At 58.1% G+C, this 19,008-nt stretch overlaps 1 protein-coding gene across 1 annotated transcript; it reads right to left on the bottom strand.

The window, feature by feature from the left end:
• FNDC5 (fibronectin type III domain containing 5) lies at nucleotides 1–6,484 on the bottom strand. The gene is made up of 6 exons (XM_045782625.2): nucleotides 6,277–6,484; nucleotides 4,542–4,657; nucleotides 3,841–4,039; nucleotides 3,450–3,539; nucleotides 1,405–1,538; nucleotides 1–516 (listed from the first exon to the last, which is right to left on the bottom strand). Exons 1-6 carry the CDS (start codon nucleotides 6,482–6,484, stop codon nucleotides 478–480), a joined length of 786 nt encoding a protein of 261 aa, XP_045638581.1. The 3' UTR covers nucleotides 1–477.
• Nucleotides 6,485–19,008: the final 12,524 nt, after the last annotated feature.

Genomic DNA, 19,008 nt, shown 5'->3' with positions numbered 1-19,008 from the left:
GCAGAACCTCTTACACACTCGCCGAGTTGTGCATCACACCACAAACAAGTCCTTGATGGCTGGACCCAGAAAAGGCTTGCTGGCAGCCATGACCCTGCCCCATGGCTTCCCTGATGGCTCTCGCTCTCAAAGACACAGCTGGAGTCAGTCTAGGTGCTTGTCGTCTCCCAGGAGCTTTGTGCATTTTCTCGAAGAGGAAGCCAGTCCAGGAGAGGTGAGGAGGCAGAAAGAAGGCTGTGTCTCATGCAGCTTTGCCTTTTCCAGAATGGGGCCAGGCCTTTTAGTTTTGTGGCTTGTTAATTTTTTGCAGAATTTGGGTTTGTAGTTCAGCATCCCTCACCAGACTAGGATGGGGAAGAGGGAGAACAGTGCAGCTAGCTGGGCCTCCCCCCACCGCAGTCCTCCCTGTCCCTGTGCCCATGGACCTGGAGACCAGCAGAGAAGAAAAATGAAATCCTTCTCCCTGCAGACAGGCAGTCATGCTTCGATGATGTTCACCGAGGGCTTGTTTGGAAACTGGGAGGAAAAAAATGAGAGAAGCAGCCAGGGCTAATCGAATAGACTTCTTGCAAGGTTGGAAATAGGGGGAGGACACGAGAAGGAAGGGCTGCCGCCGAAAAGCCAGGCTCTCCTCCCGCGTGGAAGGAAAGGAGGAGCCCTGCCTGCGTGTCTCGTCTCTCTGCCTTCTCAAACCCAGCTTTCGGCCTCACTGACTCAGCGGCCAGGACCGGGTGCCAGGCCCTCGGCCTCCCGGCCCCCCAGGCCACCCCCAGCAGAGCCATCCCGCCGCCGGCTTGTTCTCTCGAATCCTGCAGACCTGCCTCTGCGTGCGGCCTCGGCCCCTGACACTGTCGAGGTGCTTCTGGAGATGGGGGTTACTAAGAGGCTTCAGGAAAATGCGCCAGAAAGAGAGAAGCCAAGAGAGAGGACAGTAAGCCAGGGGGTGTGAGGAGATGGAGGGACGAGGAAATGTGGAGAGGGCCGGATGTTTGTTTGTTGGATAATCCTCGTCAGGACCATGAGATTCTCCCACTTCTCTACCGTCTCTTCCGAGCTGCTCAGAGCAAAAGCACTGACAAGGCCTTCATATCTGTTTTGCACAAGAGGAAATGAAGGCACAAAGAGGTGAAGCAGCTGCTCGAGGTCACACAACACGGCAGGGGCACCGACGAGCCCAGAACCCGCTGCTCGTGCTGTCCCACACCGGCCAAGCATGCTGCCCTCCCCACTCACTGCATTTTGTTAGCCCCCCTGGCCCCTGGCACCCAGCAAAAGGAGAAGGTCCGAAACCCATTTGCAGTGTCCCCTGTGTCACACCAGCCGCGGCCAAGCTCGGCTCTGTCCGGCTGCGACCACACCTGGCCCCGAGCCGACCCTGCACCCAGGCCCGGGACCCGCCCTCACCTTGCTGCGGAGGAGACCTCCCCCTTGGTGCTCTGGTGTGCTGGTTTCCGACGCGCTCTTCGTTTTCTCCTTGTTGTTATTGGGTTCATTGTCCTTGATAATGTCGTACTGGCGGCAGAAGAGGGCAATGACGCCTGGGGGGTGGGGGAGGAGGGGGGGCATGGGAGAACAGGAAGAGGCCGGAGCTCGAGTCCCGCCCACCCGCTTCATTCCAACTGGCTCCTGCCGAGCTCCTGGTAGATGCTGAGCTCCAGATGGCCTCTGCCCTCACCACTGCAATGGCCTGCCTCTGGCTCCTGTGTCCACCTGTCCCCCTCCAGCCATCCCTTTCGCTGCCGGCCGGGCTGATCTTCCCACGACGCGCATCTGATCCCATCTACCCTCTTCCCTTCGTTAAACCCCTGACGGCTCTTTCCACTTAGGGGAAACAGAAACGGTAACATCCGCTGAGCCAGGCACGGACACGGCCGACGCCACCGTGTCCTCAGAGCGCTTTGAGGGCACCTGTAGTTACCGTCCCCAGCGGACCAGTGAGGACACCGAGTAGAGAGCCGAGGAACCGACTGCAGGTCTCGCGGCGGGGACAGCCGGGACGTGCACTGCAGGGTCTGCGCTCTGCTAAATGCTGATCGTTAGCGAACTACTAATACGTGAACGTGATAGTTTTTGAAAGTGAGATATTACTAAGGAAGCCAACTCCAATTCTGGTAGGTGTCTTCTCCATTTTTACCTCTGCTTTATTTATAGTGCTATTTCCTGATCTACTTGTTTTAGATCCTATCTCTTGACTTTCCACCATGGTAGATACAGGCGAACATCTCCCCCCACTTCCTTTCCCATCATCCTCACAGAACCACGTCACAATCTCGGGTTCGTTCGCCATGTTTATATTGTTACGATTATATAAATATTGTCTGTGCCATGTCTGATAATGCACCAGCAACCTCTTTTGTACCATCTTTCGTTTTTTCTACCTTTTTTCTTTTTTTACAAGTGCCTGTTTTTCAATGTGCCTACAGAACATTTTTTCCAAATGCTTCTACAAGAGAGCCTGCCCTCTCTACCACCATGCTAAGACAGCTTTGGCATGGTGTTTGAGTCCCTCAAAACGGACTCCAGCCTACTTTATAGGCTCGCCATCCTTTACTGTCCCCCTTTCTACTTTCTCTCTTGGGTCACAGCTGCACTGAGCCAGACTGAACTGAATTTGTTTCTTATACGCGCTGTCATCAGAACCCTGTTCCTTTTTTTTTGGCTGCCAGGTGAACTCCTATTCATCCTTCAAAGCTCGATTCCCCATGTTCCTCCTGTGTTTTTCCCAGTTTCTGCTGCTAGCCCTAGAATTAATTCCCTCTTCTCTGCCCCCATACCTGGCACCCATCACATTGAATTACAGTTAAGTAGGGGCTTGGCTTCTCCCAGACCCAGTTCCTGCAAGCCCAGGGCTCTCCTTAGTCGCGACTGTAGTACTACTATCTGGAATGGAGGAGCCGGCCACTCAGAAAATCCTGGTTAAGTACCGAGATGAAATTTGTTCCTAATCCTTGGGTAGCTCACAGACAAGTGGGAAAAGGGAGAGACATGAGCCCAATGACCTCGTCTAAGAGGAGCTAGAGCCACGTTCATGGGTGGACTGGGGAGACTTTATGGAGGTGGTCTCAGAACCGGGGCGAGAAGGAGGAGTAGGTTAAGAAGGTGTCCCCAGCCTGAAGCAGCTGGAGCCCCGGCAGCCCAGAAGGAAGCACGGCTGCGCAGTCAGGGCCAGAAGGCCAAGGGGCTGTGGGTGTGGCCGCCCCAGGCGCCCGAACCACTCGCGAGGGAGGGAAGGTAAAGTGCTCCAATAACCGGTCCTCCAAGGCAGCCCTCAATCCACTAAGTTTCTCGTGAGAGCTAAGTTAGAGACTGGGTCGCATCCGGTCCCCAGAGCAGGACTTGGAGACTTCTCACATCATCTCTCAGCTGCCTCCGCTCCTGGGAGAGAAGGCGCCTGGCCAGGGGCCTCCGTTCCCCGGAGGCCAGGTGAGGAAGAGCCTGGAGGCACTCACCGGCCCACATGAACAGGACCACCACAACAATCAGCACCTCGCCCGTCCGCAGCTGCTGGCTCCTCCCCATCTCCTTCATGGTCACCTCATCTGCGGGGAGGGAGACACTGGCTCTGAGATCTTAAGTGCTGATCTCTATAGGTGCCCTGACTCCTCACAGAGATTCGAGAACATGCTGATGGCTCCTTGGGGCGGCAGCAACAGGGCTTGACCCAAAGCTGAGAGCTGCTATCCCCACGGCCTCGGGGACTAGGGTGACCTCCTCTCTCCCAGGTACTGCTTTCGTAGGCAGCAGGGGTCTGGGGTCGGGGGAGGAAGGGGGGCTGGTGCTTTCCTCAAGCCACCCACTGCTCCGTGCCTGACCACCCCCCCAGCAGTGCGGGGGGCCTGCCTTTGTTCTTGGCCGCCACCTTCTCCGCCTCGCGTGGGGTCTTGAAGAGCACTGGCTCGCTGGCCGGACTCTGGCCCTGGATGGAGATGGCTTGCACGTGCACGATGTACTCGGTGTCCTCCTCCAGGTCCCAGAGCGCGCACGAGCGGGTGGTGGTGTTCACCTCCTGGATGAAGCGCAGCATCCGCACGTCCTTCTTCTGCCAAGACAGACGCCGGGGCCCCTGTTGGTGGCGCCCAGCCAGCGATCTCGCGCAGGCCCCTCTGGCGGTGACAAGGGCTCACCCGGCTACCAGGCGAAAGCCTTTACGCACATAAGCTTCCCCACGCACCCCTCGTCTCTGCAGGTGGCCAGGAACTATCGCTAGCTCCATTTCAGGGAGAGGGAGACGGTGCGGGTGCAGAGAGGTTAGAAAAGTCACCCAAGGCCATCTCCCCATCGATAACTTGCACCGGGTCCCAAACTCAGGTCTGTGTGAGATCAAAACCAGGCTTTGGATTCCCAGTTTCCAGTCAAAGGCCCCAGAGCCCTCCTCACTGATCCATTCCCCCTCTGGGGTCCCCATTCCAAGCCATATGTGAATTCTTCTGCCTGTCTCCTCTTGCTCCTTATTCCTTTTTCCTTTCTATTTCTGCACACCCCCTCCCCATCGCCTGCTACTATCTTGATGTGTCCTTCCCTCCCAGCCCCTCAAGGGTTACCTGCTGAGAGATGGCAAATCCGATGACAACCTCATCCTCCAGGACGTCCCAGCTCACCACCGCAGAGTTGGCCTTGAGGTGCCTGACAGTGACATTCACTGGGGCCGAGGGGCTGTCTGGGGGTGGGGAGGCACCTGAGCCTGAGCATCCCCTGCTGTGAGGCCCAGGCCCCCTCTCTCCTAAGTGGGAACCTGGGGAAGGCCACACAGTGGGGGGAGGAAGAAAGCAAGGCGTCCAATGGGGTTGGCACATGGGTCTCAGTTCATTTGTGGTTGAAGAGTGAGGCCCGAGAGGCCCCAGGCTCCTCGTGTCCAGGGTGGGAGCCCCCACTGGTCACACTGGCCCGATCAGGGGTCCAAGCTAAAAGTGATGGGCCTGGGCCAGGGCCAGATCTAATGGAAGGGTGGTAAGAGGTGGGGGGCCAGGCATGGGGGAGGCATAGGTGGCCAGGGTTGCAGGTGCTGAAAGTTAGTCTGATGAAAAGCAGTCAAAAGGACTCCCAGTCCAGTGCTCTTTCTACAATACCACACTGTTAGGTGAGCGACCTTGAGGAAAGGAGAAAGACCCAGAGGTCGAGAAGAGCCAGGCTAGGGTGAGCCCTGGGTTGGGAGTGAGGATCAAGAGAGGAACCCCCGGTATTGCAGTGAGGCAGACAGAACGAAGCCTGGGGACAGGTCTACATGAGCCTCTTTTCCACACTCTGCCAGCCCCAGGAGGGAGGTGGGGAGGTGGCAGGGGAAGATGGGGTCACTCTGAGCAGGTTCTCTCAGGGGAGAGTCAAGAGTACAGGGTGGGTAGGGTCTTCTGGATGTGGGAAGAGGATGAAAGGGGGTCAGTAGAGAAGGGAGTAGGAGGGTGAGTGACAGGATGGTGGAGGTCAGGGCAGAAAGAACCTCTCTAGGAGAGGGGCCCTGGGTCACACAGTGTCTAAATCCCCCAAGGCGCGAGTGGGGCGAGGGGAAGACCTGGCCCTCAGCAGCACCCTTCGCCCCACAGAGGAGCGGACCTGAGGCCCCCGGAGCGGACCTGAGGCCCCCGAGACAGAGAGAGACAGAGGGACACAGACAGGTGGCGGCAGACACAGAACCAGAAAACAGACAAGTGGGCTATCAGAGACAGACGTAGAGAGGAAGCAGAGGGAGAGAGAGAGAGAGAGCACTGAGCCACAGAGAGATAGGCAGAGGGAGCGATGAGCGAGGCGCCAGAAGCCAAAAGGACAGATACAGAGCCTCAGGAGAGGCTGGGCTGGGTGAGGATGAGCCTGGCCCTCGGGGCAGGCCAGACCGCGACCGAAGCAGGGTCAGGGGTCCACCCCACCCACCCCGAGCCCTAGGGTGCCAGTCCCCATCCCCCTCACACTTGCTCACGCAATTGGGACCCCATCCGACCTGCAGAGTTGTCCTGCAGGGCTTTGGGGACAGGGAGGGAGGCCCAAGGTGGGAGCACTGGTGTCCTCAGCTGCTCCCCAGGCCAGAGAAGGGAGCTCAGCTCGGGCACCTGAGGCAAAGGCCTGGGGTCAGGGCAATGGGATGAAGGGACTGGGGATCGCAGGACCCTAGACCCCAAAGCTGGGGTGGCGGGCCGGCGGTCGGGGGCTGGAGGACGGGGCCTGGGAGTCAAGAGGTGGGGAAGAGGCCGGGGCCGGGTTGGGGGGCGGGGAGCAGGAAGGGGCCCGAGGAGTCCCGCCCGCCCGCCCCGCGCCGAGCCCCCCGCGCCCCCGCCCGGGCCCCCTTACCCGCCTGCACCAGCGCGAGGCAGACGCAGCCCAGCCACAGGCGGAGCGTGGCGCGGGGCGGCCCGGGGCGCATGGCGGCTCCTCCGGCCGGCCGGCCCGGGGCGGCGCAGGGGGACGCGGCTCCCGCGCCCGGCGGCCACTGGCGCTCGCGCTCCGGCCCGCTGCCCGCCCGGCCCGGCCGCCCCGCGCCGCCCCGCGCCGCCTGCATGTCGGCTCCGCGGACAGCGACTCCCGCGCGGCGGCGGCGGCGGCCGCGTCCACGTCGGGCGCCCGGGGGGCGGGGCGCCCCCGCTGCGGGGAGAGGCGCGGGGCGGGGTGAGGGCGGAGGGCGCCCCCCACGCCCGCCCCCTCCCGGCCCGCTTACCGCCGGGGCGCCCACGGCTCGCCCGCGCGCTGCCCCCGTCCCCCGCACCCGGCCCCGACCCGGCCCCAGCCCTGCCCTTCCGCAGGGAGAGGGAAGACGCGCGCCCCAGACCCACCGGCCTCCCGAGGCCTGGGGGGGTCCGACCCCCTACCCCACCCCCCATCCCAGACCCAAGGCCTGGCCGGGGCCCGGACAGACGTGAGCAGAGGGGAGTGTCACAGCGTGGGGGCGGGGTGGAGACTAGAGTGCCGAGTAAGTGCTGGGGTGTATACAGTAGGCGCTCAGTGTTTACCGCGGCGGGGAAGAGGGTGCTCAGACTCACTGGAGACCTAGCTCTGTGACCCCGGCCGGTCCTCTTTGGGCTTCCTATTTTGTCTCCATGAGAAGACACTGTGAAGAGCCTGACTTGCCTTGTGACCTTTCTCCCTGAACCCCTTAAGGGGCGCTCTGCGGTCCCCCGTTTTGCACAGGAGACTGCAGCTGGGAGAGGTCACTTGACTTGCCCAAGGACCCACAGCAGAGCCAGGATTTGCTAACACAGGCTGATCTGACTCCCACGCGTGTGCTTGACTCGATTGTCTCCCCACCCATAGTGAACTCACCCACCGCACCATCCCTGAGATCCTAGACCTTGCCTGTGCCAGCTGCTCCCCAGCCAGAGAACAATCTGGAACAATCTAATCTCTTCCTGAGAGCGAGAGCGGGTGAGGGAAGAGTGGCTCCAGGCCCTCCCCCACCGCTCTGGCCCCACCGAGTGCTGTGAGCAGGATGAACTAATGGCTGGAAAGTGCTGGGGGCTTTGGAGACTTGGCAAGTAACCCGCAAGTAACCAGAGGGGATGGCTCCTTCCTCACCACCTTGGGGACACCCCTATGCCTACCGCTGTCCCTACCTCGGTCTCACACACTCTTCTGCCCACCCACCCCTTTTCTGTTCTTGAAAAGGGAGAGAGCTGCCCTGGCCCTGCACCTGCCACCCTCTCCCTAATGAGGGGACCTGCGCAACAGCAGGCGGGGAGGGAAGCCCCCCCACCTTGTGGCACTCTCCACCCTGAGTCCCAGTCAGAGAAACAAGGTTGAGGAGGGAGGCACAGACCAGGGCCCTCAACACGGAGAGGCCCCCACATCTCCAAATGAGCCCCTCCCCCCAATCTGAAATTCCACCATTAGGGAGCATTCCTTTGGGTCTTAAAGGTCTTTTGGTCTTCCAGAGGCTCCTGGAAGGGCTAATCCTTTTTGAAAAGGGACATTTTGCAAAGTTATCCCACAGAATGTCTTCAAAATCTGCCTCGCCCACCATTTTAGATTGAGAAACTGAGGTCCAGAGATGGAAAGAGCTCCCCGAAATTCACACAGTGGGTCACGAGCAGCAAGGGAGCCCTCCTCTTCTACTGCCCTCCCCAGGGCTCCTTGCTCTGACCCCCAAGTTTCTATGGGTCACTTTGGAAAGGGTAGGATAGGAAGGGCCTCTGGGGTTCTTACTGAGAGTGGACCCCAACTGGCCAGCCCCTCAGTACCGCCAGACCTGCTCTGCTTGGCAGGCTGAAACCCCCAGCCCCGTCGGCTTCCCCAGCCACATACCTCGTGCTGGGGTGAGGCTCATTTGGGACCTCCACCTGTTTGGGGCAGGAGCCAAGGAACCAAAGCACCTCTCTCTCCTCTCTCTTCTCTCTCTCTTTCTCTCTGTTCACTCGGCAGCTGCCTTCCGCCCCACCCCGCCGGGCCCCGCCCCACCAGCTGCAGCTTGGCCCTTAGGGACCCCCCAACCCCAGCAGGCAGGAGCAGCTGGAGTCTCCTTAGGCCTCCTCGCAGGAGCCTGCAGGAAGGAGAGGGGTCAGTGAGAGGTCACCGAGTCCACTCCTGTCCCGGCCAGGGAGAAAAAGAGAGAAGGGAGAGGGTCCTGGTGGGGTCTGAAGTCCAGTCCAGTGCCGGGGAAGGGGGAGTCTGGGTGCCACCTGCTGGCCTCTCCAGGTATAACCCCGCGTGGATGTAGGGCACTGGGAGGGGGTGATGGCAGTGTCTAAGGCTTTGAGAGGGAGGGGGAAAGTCGTTGGAGGAGGACGTGAAAGACAGGGAGGATTCAGAGAGTCGTGCCTGTGGGGGTGCAGCCTTCCCGGGCCCCATGATGCATGGGGGTGCTTGGGCATGACCACAATGCTGGGAAAAGCCTTGATGCCTGGAGTCTGGCAATCAACGGAAGCTGGGTAGGAAACGGGAAGAGTTGGGAGGATTTAGAGTGCCTGGTGATCTTGGGAGGGGGCTGTCAGGACCAGTTACTGTCTGGGCACCAACTGTTCACCATCTCCTAGCACAGGGGTACAAGCAGCAGGCGCTCAATAAATGTGTGTTGAATTTATGGAATAAATTTGCTCTTCCAACATACATCTATTGAGCACCTATTAAGTACCAGGCTTGGTGCAACATTCTGGAATACGGCAGTGGAAGAATGAATGCATGCATGAGTGAGGATCTAGGTGGGGATTGAGCGGTGGGCCTCTGTCCTCCCAGGCTGCCCTGGTTTCCATTTGGATGACTCCACAGGCATCTCCTAGGGGGCTGGCTGGTCACAAGCACTTGGATCCTCCGGAGTGCCCAGAGCTCCCCAGTCCTCTTACCTAACTCAGCTCCAGGTGCCCAGACCAGACCTCAGGTAACCATTTAGAATGGGAAGGCTCCCCTTCATAGCCTAGAACGGTCACGGCCCTGTCTAGGGAGTTCCCTCGATACACACACCCCAAATCACAGGAAGAATCAGGAGAAGGGCAGGAGATTGCTTCGGGTATGTAAATAATCAGGCACCTACCAAGAACTTGACTTTTTGTCCCTGTTATTCGGAGTCTTAGGCTGGCACGTGTTATTAGCTCCCGTTCCAGATTGGGAAGCTGAGGCTCAGAGAGGTGTGAGAACCTGCCCGGGCCAGTGAATTACGGAGTTCGATCGATCCAGGCTGCTATCTCCTCCCCTCACCTCTGGGGGGGGGGGGGCCTTAGGGCAGGGATCCTGGCCCAGGATTCACTAAAGATCATACACATTCCTTTCCTAGAGGGGGCTTGTGGCTTACAGAGGCAGTTGCTAAGCCTGGGCCCAAGGCCACACCAGGGACGGGACCTACCGCTCACCCGATGTTTTCCATGTGCTGGCACATTACATACGTGAGAGAAGCTTCTTTTGAATCCTCACAATGCTGAGGAGTCAGGATTCTTATACCCCTTTCACAGATGAGAAAACTGAGGCTCCAAGCAAGGAAGTAGCTTGCCATGGGAGACCCTGATCTGGCCTGTTCAATCCCCAAAGTCCCCATCACAGCAGTGATGACAGCAGCCCAGCTCAATGTTTCCTGAGTGCCTGTGCCAGGCCAGCCTGGGCCTGGGTGCTGAAGACACAGTGATGAGCCAGATTGGTCCTGGTCCCTGAAGAGCTCCCATGGTGGAGGAGAGAGACACGTTTAAAACAGAGAGAACACGACCCTCTGGACCAGGAGGCACCAAGTCCTAAGGAGGTCAGAAGGGAGGATTAATTTAAAAGGAAAGCAGGGAGGCCTTCTGGGAGGAGGTGATGCCTGAGCTTAACTAGTACTGAGAGTCAGGTGGGAGTTAGTCATATGAGGGGCAGAGGGAAAAAGGAATCTTTGGGCAGTGGGAAGCAGGGGAGATGGAGGAGGATGGCAGGAGGGGTGGAGGGGTTGCTACAAGCTCTGGGCTGTGATGATGGGAGCAGGAAAAACAGCCCTGGATTTGGAAGGCTGTTCCAAGCTGCAAGAGGAGTTGGGCTAGGGAGGGCTTTATTCATGCAACAAGTATCTATGAACACCTATGAGTACCAGGTCCTCAGTGAGGTCCTGGGACACAGCTGTGACCAAGCTGATAAGATTCCCGCCCTCATGGATCTCCCATTCTAGTGGGAGAGGCTGGCAATAAACAGTGAGCTAATGACTAAGTAAAATCCCTTCAGAGACTCCCAGGGGCTCTGAAAAAGATGGAGTGCTGGGGTTTGGAATGGCTGGTCGGGGTAATGTTAGCTGGTGTGCTGTAAGGGGCGAGTCAAGGCTTTCTGATTGAGCAAAAGAGACCTCCTCAAATCTCTTCAGTTCTCCTACAAAGGAGCTAACTTCCATCTAACGGCACCCAGAGAGGTTAAGAATCCTGCCCAACCTCACACAGCCAGTCAATGGCAGCTCCATGCCTCAAATTGCCTCAAACCCCAGGGCCCATTTTTCCCTTGGAGATGGATTCTCAGCTACAAACCACGGTTCCCCAAGATCCCTCAAGAGCAGTGGGGCCGGAGGTTTTAGGGGCCCAGATGTGGAGGGGGCTGCGGTAGGAAGTGAAGGCCGCTGGAGTAGAACCTCTTTCCTACCAGGGAGGGGCGGAAGGACAAGAGCCTGGGCATCAGACGGCCCTTAGACTCCAACCTTAGCTCAACCTTGACCGGCTGGGTGACCTCAGGTACCAGCATCTGAAGTGAGGGTCCAAGGCTGGAGGGCCTGCCCACCTCTCACATCCCAGGTACTAAAGGGGTCGCCCTTGGCCTGAAGGAACATGGTTCTGCGGAGCCAGGAATGGCCAGCAGAGGGCGCCTCACTGGCCATAGTGAAGCCAATGTTGCCCAGAATAGGAAGGGCCGAACGAACGCGCAGCCCTGGCTGGGGGAGGCTGCCCTGCTTTGCCCAGGAGGCCAGCGGCCAGGTGAGCAGACCAGAGACTCAGCAGCCAGGTCTAGCTGTCCCTGCACAGTCACTGACCTTTCTGAGCCTCGGTTTCCTCATCCGTAAATGGGCCTAACAACAGCACCCCCACCTCAGGTCGCGTAAGAGCTGCTATTTTTATGAGCAGTAGTGGCAGTCGTATCTTAAGGTGCCTGACGCAAAGGGTACCCGATCAGGGGTGGCTATGACAAAGACGATGATGATGCTAATGATGCAAGACTCAGTCACTGTTTATTTTGAGTTTCCGAAGCAGGGAGCACCAGCACCTGCCGATCTGGGATGCCTGCAGCGACAGGGAGCTCACTATCTCGCAGCCCACTTGCAACGTCAGAGCTCCCGTTTGCCGAAAGCTCCTCCCGGACGATACCCCCCTGCCCAACTCCTTGCTCGGGTTGACCTGGCTGGCCTGGCCTCTGAACTCAGGCTCCCTCACTTTCGAGGGGCATGCCTGAGAGGCCGTTGAGGTCAAGAAGCCAGGACCTCGGCAGCTGGATTCCTGCCTTTGCTGGAAGGGCGGGGAGCTCCCAGGTGAAGCCAGGGGGCTTCACCAGCTAGAGATTCCCGTGGGTCTTGTGCTGTTCAGAGTTCCTTGCCTGCTGACTGGGAGATATGCATGGAGGGAAAGCCCCTGCTGTCCCCTGGACCTCCCTTCACGCCACAGTCTCCAGAATGGCTGGGGGCTGGAGAGGGAATCTGATGGCCCAGAGCCACAAGTCCAGGAGCCCTGGATTCTAGCTGGGAGGCCTCAGCTCCTATCCCACCTACAGCCAGGTCTCCTCATCTGTGTTTGTGGGTCCCTAGGAAGTGCTCATGGGTCTGGCACCAACAGGTCTTGGGGCGGGTAGGAGCCAGACAACCGTGGACTCAAACCTTGGCTTGGCCTACTGTGGCAAATCCCTGAGCCTGTTTCCTCGCTGGGCGCCTGTCTCCGAGTTGCATTGTGGGCAGTGCAGATGTTATACGTGGAAAGGAAAATGCAGCACCAGGCACGTAGCAAGTATCTATAAATGTAGCAGTGGGTATTATAAAGCGGAAGTCCCTCATTTCGCCAAGCCCCTCCTTATGCCTGAGGGCGCCAGGGTGGCTCTGGGAGTGGGTGATGTCGGGTACGATCATGTCCGGATCCGTTCCTCGGTCAGCGGACACTTTGTGCATGCGCCTGCCTGGGCCTCCATGTGCAAGGGTGTGCATGTGGGCTCACAAGGGGGTGTGGGTGTGCACCCATGTGCATTGGGCGTGTATGCATGTGCAAGCGTGTGTGTGAGTATGCGTGTGTCTGTGGGCTTGTAGCTGAGGCTGTCCATCCCAGGGATTCCCAGGGCACGTGCATACTTGCAGGTCCCCATGCAGCATCCTTGCACTAATTCGGGAGACCCCTCTGGTCACTGTTACTATGGAAACCAAGAGGCAATCCCCAGCTTCAGGGAGAGCCCAAGGTGCCAGAAAGCAGACCTGACCCAGTCTTTCCAGCAAGGGAGGCAGATCGGGAGCATAAGGCTCTTAGGATATGGCAACTCACTGGGGGTTGGGTTGTAGGACTCTGGGTCCCTTGGAACCTTCTGGGAAGCCCACATCTCTCCAGGGCATCCTGGCCCACTGGAAAGAGCTCCGGACAGAGTCGGTCCCATCTTGGATCTGGCTCTAATCCCATGCACCGTCTCAGGCAGGGAACTCCAACGCTTTGTGCCTCCACTTCTTCATCTGTAAAATGGGACAATAGCGGGTACCAGCAGAAGCCTTGAGCTAGGATGTCACCTTCCCTCTCCCTGGGAGCACCTACCCTCCAGGCTGTATGAGTGTGCGCCCCTGAGCCGAGCAGTGTCACAGGGCAGCCTCCTTCCTGTGCACCAGCCTTCAGTGTCTTGTGGGCTCCTCACAGCAGCTCTAGGAAGGAGGCAGTTCACAGCCGAAAGGAAGCTCCAGGAGAACACAGCTGGCCGTGCTGGAATCCGGTCTGCTGCCCCCACTCCTGGGGCCCCAGCCCTGCAGCATGTGTGCAATCCCTCGGGCCATGGATCCGTGCCGCAGAGGTCACTGGGGATTCCATCCGCTCTTCTGGGTTGGGAGGGGGAGGCGGAGAGGGAGAGTCCTCATGCAGCCACGGGTCCTGGGCAACCCCCCAGGGCAGAGCTGGGCTGCTGCAAGGCTTCTGGGAGACAGATCCCAGTTTAGGAAGGACTTTTAAAAAAATGTTTTTGGGGATGCCTGGCTGGCTCAGTCGGATGAGCTTGCGACTCTTGATCTTGGGGTCATGAGTTCGAGCCCTACATTGGGCGTAGAGATGACTTCAATAAGAAACTTTTAGAAAAAGGTTGACTCTTTAGATTTTGACTCAAGTCTTGAACAAGGTCGAGGGCATGCATGCAGGCTGTAGGCATGCACGCAGAACTGTGTATACAGTTACAAGGGAACACTCAGCCTTATGCCCTTTATCCCACTTCCAAGAGTGACCGGTCCATTTGTGGTGACCCCAGGAACCATTTTCAGAAAGTCAGAGAGACACCAGGAGACACTGCAGGAGCAAACAGAATGTGTGATGCAATGAAAATGTGTAAGAAAGAGCCGAATGCTTATTTGCCAGAAAAGGTGTCATAGAAGGGGTCACTTCTGACTTGACAAGGGGGAAAGGATGGGCCTGGATGGGGGACCTACAGCAACCATCGAGCCTGAGGCCCTTCCAGCTAAGAGTTGCTTTCACCAGCAGAGGGAAGAGGGAATATTGTGCAGACAAGGGGTGGCTGGGATGTGACTCCAGCTGCCTGCATCACTTCCCCCACCCCCACCTAGGTAAAAACCCGCATGCAAGGATCTGGGGGTCATGGAGCCGCCTTCCCCCAGCCTTGGCTCTGGATCCCTTCTTCAGGGTAGGGGAGATCCTGGCCACCTGTAGAGGAGGCACTGGACTGGGGTGGGGTGGTTATCAGAGGAAGTGGAGAGTAGGAGCCGAAGTGGGAGGCAAAGGTTGGGCATGTCATGGAGAGTCTCCAACGCCCACTTACTCTGGTAGGCAGTGGGGAGCCATGGACGGTTATCAAGCAGGGAGGAAGGGGATTAGATGTGGAGAAGCCAAAGGCTGGGGAGCTGTAAGAGGGCCAGGTGACAGTACAGGGCTACCAGAGGAGGGAGTGGGGCACGGGGGGTTGTCGGGAGAGGACAGGGCAGGCCTGAGACGCATCCTTTGGTTGAAGTCTGACTTGGGAAGGAAGGAGGGGTGGCATGAAGACAAGGGAGAGGCTCCTGGAGGGGACCCAGGCACAGGGCAGGCCGGTTGGAGCACCGTGAGTGGATGCTGGCTGGCTTGAGTCTGAAGTGCCTGTGGGCTTCTGACAGCAAGTCCAGGAAGTGGCTGGAAATACTGGCTTTACTGAGAAGAAGCCAGAGTGCGTTGGGGCTGTTTTTGTCAACTTTCCCCAAAGTTGGGAAGGAGCCAGGTCAAGATCTGAACCCGGGTCTGCTTCCCTCTGATGTCTGTAGGTTCACATGGAGGGACCAGCAAAGGTGAACCTTTGGGTCCTGGATTCTGAGCTTGGCAGAGAGATCAGTGGCTCTGACCCAGCAGGGAGCTGGTGCTTTTCTTGGGGGCACGGCCGCCATTCCTCTGCCGCAGAGCCCACAGGCAGTATCTTCAAGCCCAAACTTTGCTCTGCAGAGGGACCATTTCTAACCAGCCCCCACCTTCCTGATCCCCCAACACCAGTTCGCCACCTGGAGTGACATTAACTGCGTGCAGCCCAGTGTCCATACTGTATAGGCTTCCTCTCACTTAATCCTCACACAGCCCCTTCAGGGAGGCGTTAATATTAATTTTTTAAAAGATTTTATTTATTAATTTGAGAGAGAGCATGAGCAGGGGGGAGGGGCAGAGGGAGAAGGAGAAGCAGACTCCCCGCTGAGCAGGGAACCTGATGCGGAGGCTCGATCCCAGGACCCTGGGATCATGACCTGAGCTGAAGGCAGACGCTTCACCGGCTGAGCCACCCAGGCACCCAGGCATTAATATTACTGTTTCCATTGTATAGATGAAGGAACCAACTGAACTTTCTGGAGGTGAAGAGTTTGCCCGCCTCCACCGTGGGGGTGGGGGGTGGGTCAGGGTGGCCCAGCAGCTCTCCGAAGTCCGTTTGTATAGCGAGGCTTGCTGGCGGGACCCCACCCCACCCTGATTTCAAGTCTGCAGTCCCAGCTCCCAGGACTTTCCCAACACCCCCACCGCCCCCATTCTGTTCTTTGTGGCCCAGCTCCCTTGGGAACAGCCAGACCCGCCCCCTCCCCCTCCCGGGCTGTGCTCTTGGCAGCTCTGCCGCCCTGGGCTCTGGTCCGGGGGTGGTCCCTGGCGGTGAGAGGGTGGGCAGAAGCTGGGATCAGTTGGGCTGAGACTGGGGCATCCGGAGACGCCCAGGCCCCCACCTCTGTGTCCACGGTGCTCCAGGCTGGTGTGGGCAGGGCCCTCTGGAAAGGGGTGGCTTGAGGTTTAATCACTTTATCAATGTTTGTTTGTGTAATTCAGCCCCGAGATGCTTTTCCTTCCATCTGTCCCCACCATCTGCTCCCATCAGGATTTTCCAAACCATTTGGGACCTAAAAAGGGAGGGTGGGGGCTGTGCCTCTGAGGGGGCTGGGGAGGGGCGGAGAGGGGCTGCCTCCACCTACCTCACTGAGAGGCTTCCAGAGGAGAGCCTGGGCTCCTGAGTCACATGGAACTGGGTTCAAATTCTGTCATTGTTCCTTTCTTGTTGCATTACCTCCAGCAGGTGATCTGACATCTCTGAGCCTCAGTCTCCACATCTGTGAAACGGCAGTAACATTATTGACTCCTCAGTATTAGTTCGGATCAAAGGAGGTGATACAATGCAAAGTACTCTGCATACAGTAGGTGCTCAATAGCTAGGCAGTCCCCTCTCAATTCATCCCCCACTTGCTTCTCTCTCTGGCATCCCTCTTTAGTGCTGGAGGAGGGTAGGCACCTCTGGTTTCTATACCCCAGCCCCATTCCTCAGATCCTAGGGACACCCCTCCCCTGGGACTTGCTCTTTCTTCCCTCCCGCATGGGTCCTGCCCATTGCTCAGTGCTCTCAATGACCCCACTCAACCTCTATCCTAAGCTGTGCCTCTTCCTTCCTCCTAGATGCCTCAGTTTACAGTGGGAAGGGGCGAGCATCATCGGCAAGAACACCCCCCACCCTCACCCCCATAACAGACCTTCATAGAGCCTTTCAGATCTACAGGGTTCCAGGGCCACTGGAGCCTCATCTCTACTCTGCTTATGCCCAGAGTTTCAAGCCTGTGAGGGGTCTGCGAGGCACTAAATGAGGGCTGTCTTGTCAGTACTCTGGTCAGGGGTTTCAACCGGGGATATCAAGGCACTCACATCACTTGTCTAAACTTCCTGCTCCAAAAAGGGAAGAGACTTGCTCCAGGTCTTCCAGCAGTGAGGGACCCAGGCAGGCCTCCTGACAGCTGTCCTTCTTGCCCCCTTTTCCAGACTGTATCTCAGGGCACTAGGTCTTGGCCACGGGCCTTTGGTGTGCAGTGTGAAGAAGCCCCAAGCCTTCTACTGTAGCCCAGGGAGACCTCCCAGTGTTTCCCAGGTTCCCAAGTGGGGAAAGGTGGCTGATGCGAAGTCGTGCAGAGTCTACCCGAGTCCAAACTCTGACCCCAGATCTACCCTATTCATTCCAGGTGCAGGGGAAGTCCAAGGGATGAGGCCTCCAGGGAGAGAAGACATGGTCCTGCCTTCAGAAGCCCCATCTCCTGGGAAGACAGGATTCAGACTGGAGGTCCTGAGGGCAGGGCATCAGAGTTACCCTCCCAGGGAGGAAAACAGTGGGGATGGAAGGCTCCTGAGGGGCTAAGCCAAGAAGTCAGCCTGGAGGAGGTGAAGCTGGGCAGGTGGGGGGGAGGGGGGGATGTGGGAGGAAGCAGAGACAGTGGCTGAGGAGCACCCTGTGAGGGTAAACTGAGACCCCACAAGGATGGAGAGGAGGATTGAGAGCAGGCTGGGAAGATTCTCTGGCTTCAGGCTGAGACAGAGGAAGGAGGAAGAGTGGGAGGGGAAGCACAGGCAGTGAATGCAGGGCTGTCCCCTCATCCAGCCCCAAACAGAGCAGGTTCTTCAGGCCTCATGGGGAGGATGGAGGGAGCTTGTCACTCCAAGGGCCTGGGGTGGGGGCTGAGTGGCAAGTCTCTCCCTGCCCCCAGGTCCTCACGCAGGAGGCAGCTGGGAATCACCCACACATGTCTGGCATCTCTCACGCCTCCACTGGGGGTCCCAACGCCAGAGCCAAGGCACACAGAGGAACTGATGTTCTAGAGGGCCCAACTGTCCCCCCCAACTCCTCCGCCTGGCTCCCCAGCTCCTCCAGCTGAGACCTTCCCATCCTCAAGCAGGAAGGACTAAGGCTAGACTTTGATCACCTAAACTGCTTGGTCTGGGATCTGGAGGTGGTTGGAGCTTTGGACTGAGCCCTGGAGAGCCGGGGGCCTCCCAGGTGCTGCCACTGAACTGGGAGGAGCTGTCCAGCCAGAAGGCAAACGCTGTGGGCTCACCTTCAAAGTAACCAGACCCATCTCTCTCACCCTGAAATGTCCCCCTGCTTCTACCCTGTCCCCCCACTCCTCAAAGTCTGTTCTTGACAGAATGCCTGAGTAAGCTTGACCTGAAAGTTAGACCCTCACCCTGCTGAAAGGCCCAAGAGCTTCCCATCTCACCTGGAATAAAATCTAAAGTCATTGGAATGGTCCTAAGCACCGCCACCATCCCAACTCTGAACACCTGTCTCAACTTCTCCCCAAACACTTATCTAATACATCATAGGATTGACTTGTATATTTTGTCCATTGTTTACTGCCCACTTCTGTAACCCCACTGCCTAGAACAATGCTGGGTACAGAAATAGTGCTTGATGAATATTTGTGCAATGAATGGATGAGGGCATATGGATTCAAGTCCAAGCCCTCCACTCACCAGCTGCGAGACGTGGGAAAAATCATTTAACCCTTCTGAAACTCAGGTTGCTCATTTGTGAAGAGGGGACAATAAGGACCACCTTCTAAAGATAAAGGACAAAATTCAAGCTCAGGGTTTGGGGATTCTTGCAGAAGCTGGGGGAGGAGGATGCAGCCCCCATCCTGGCAAAAGGAGCTGCGATGGGGGTCAGTGACTCGGGAGAAGGACTGTCGTGTCTACAGGTGAGGTGCCTACGCACTTCGGAACCCCCTTCCCCAGGCTGGAGATGCTTGCTCCCCAGTCCTCACATATGACCAAGGGCAGGGGAGGTTGGGGGGTATGGGAGGAGCAATTTGGATCAATGTTGGAAGGTGGGATTCATTCTGAGAGGAGTCCTGGGATGAGATGGGGAGGGGGCAGGAGATGGGGGCGGGGCTAAGGCTGAGGTGGGGTAGGGGGCGTATCTGGCCCCCAGAAGACCTCCCGGGCTGGAAGAGTGGGCGCTGCCTCCTCGCGGAAAAGCCCCCAGCTTAGTTCCCGAGTTGAGGCGCGGGGGCAGGGAGGGTGCCTATCGAACCGCCCAGGCTCCGGATTCCGCCCGCGGAGCAACGTGCAGCTCCGAGCCCAGGTAGGGATGGGGGAGGAAGGCGGGCGGAGCGTCCCGGTTTGTCCCCGGTTCGGAAAGCGGTCTCTGGGCACTGACCCCCCCGACCCCACT

This window comes from Ursus americanus, chromosome 33 (assembly GCF_024610735.1).
Source record: "Ursus americanus isolate L20-20 chromosome 33, mUrsAme1.1.p, whole genome shotgun sequence".
Classification (NCBI taxonomy): Eukaryota; Metazoa; Chordata; class Mammalia; order Carnivora; family Ursidae; genus Ursus; species Ursus americanus.
This window is presented reverse-complemented; position numbering and strand designations above follow the sequence as displayed.

What these genes read in the sequence shown, in the direction of transcription:
- FNDC5 (XM_045782625.2), bottom strand. Translation starts at nt 6,484, where the DNA reads ATGCAGGCGGCGCGGGGCGGCGCGGGGCGGCCGGGCCGGGCGGGCAGC. An exon ending in GGTCCTGTTCATGTGGGCCG is followed by an intron (nt 1,539 to 3,449) that starts GTGAGTGCCTCC and finishes CCCACCCCCCAG; the next exon opens with GCGTCATTGCCCTCTTCTGC. An exon ending in GAGGTCTCCTCCGCAGCAAG is followed by an intron (nt 517 to 1,404) that starts GTGAGGGCGGGT and finishes TTTTCCTCCCAG; the next exon opens with TTTCCAAACAAGCCCTCGGT.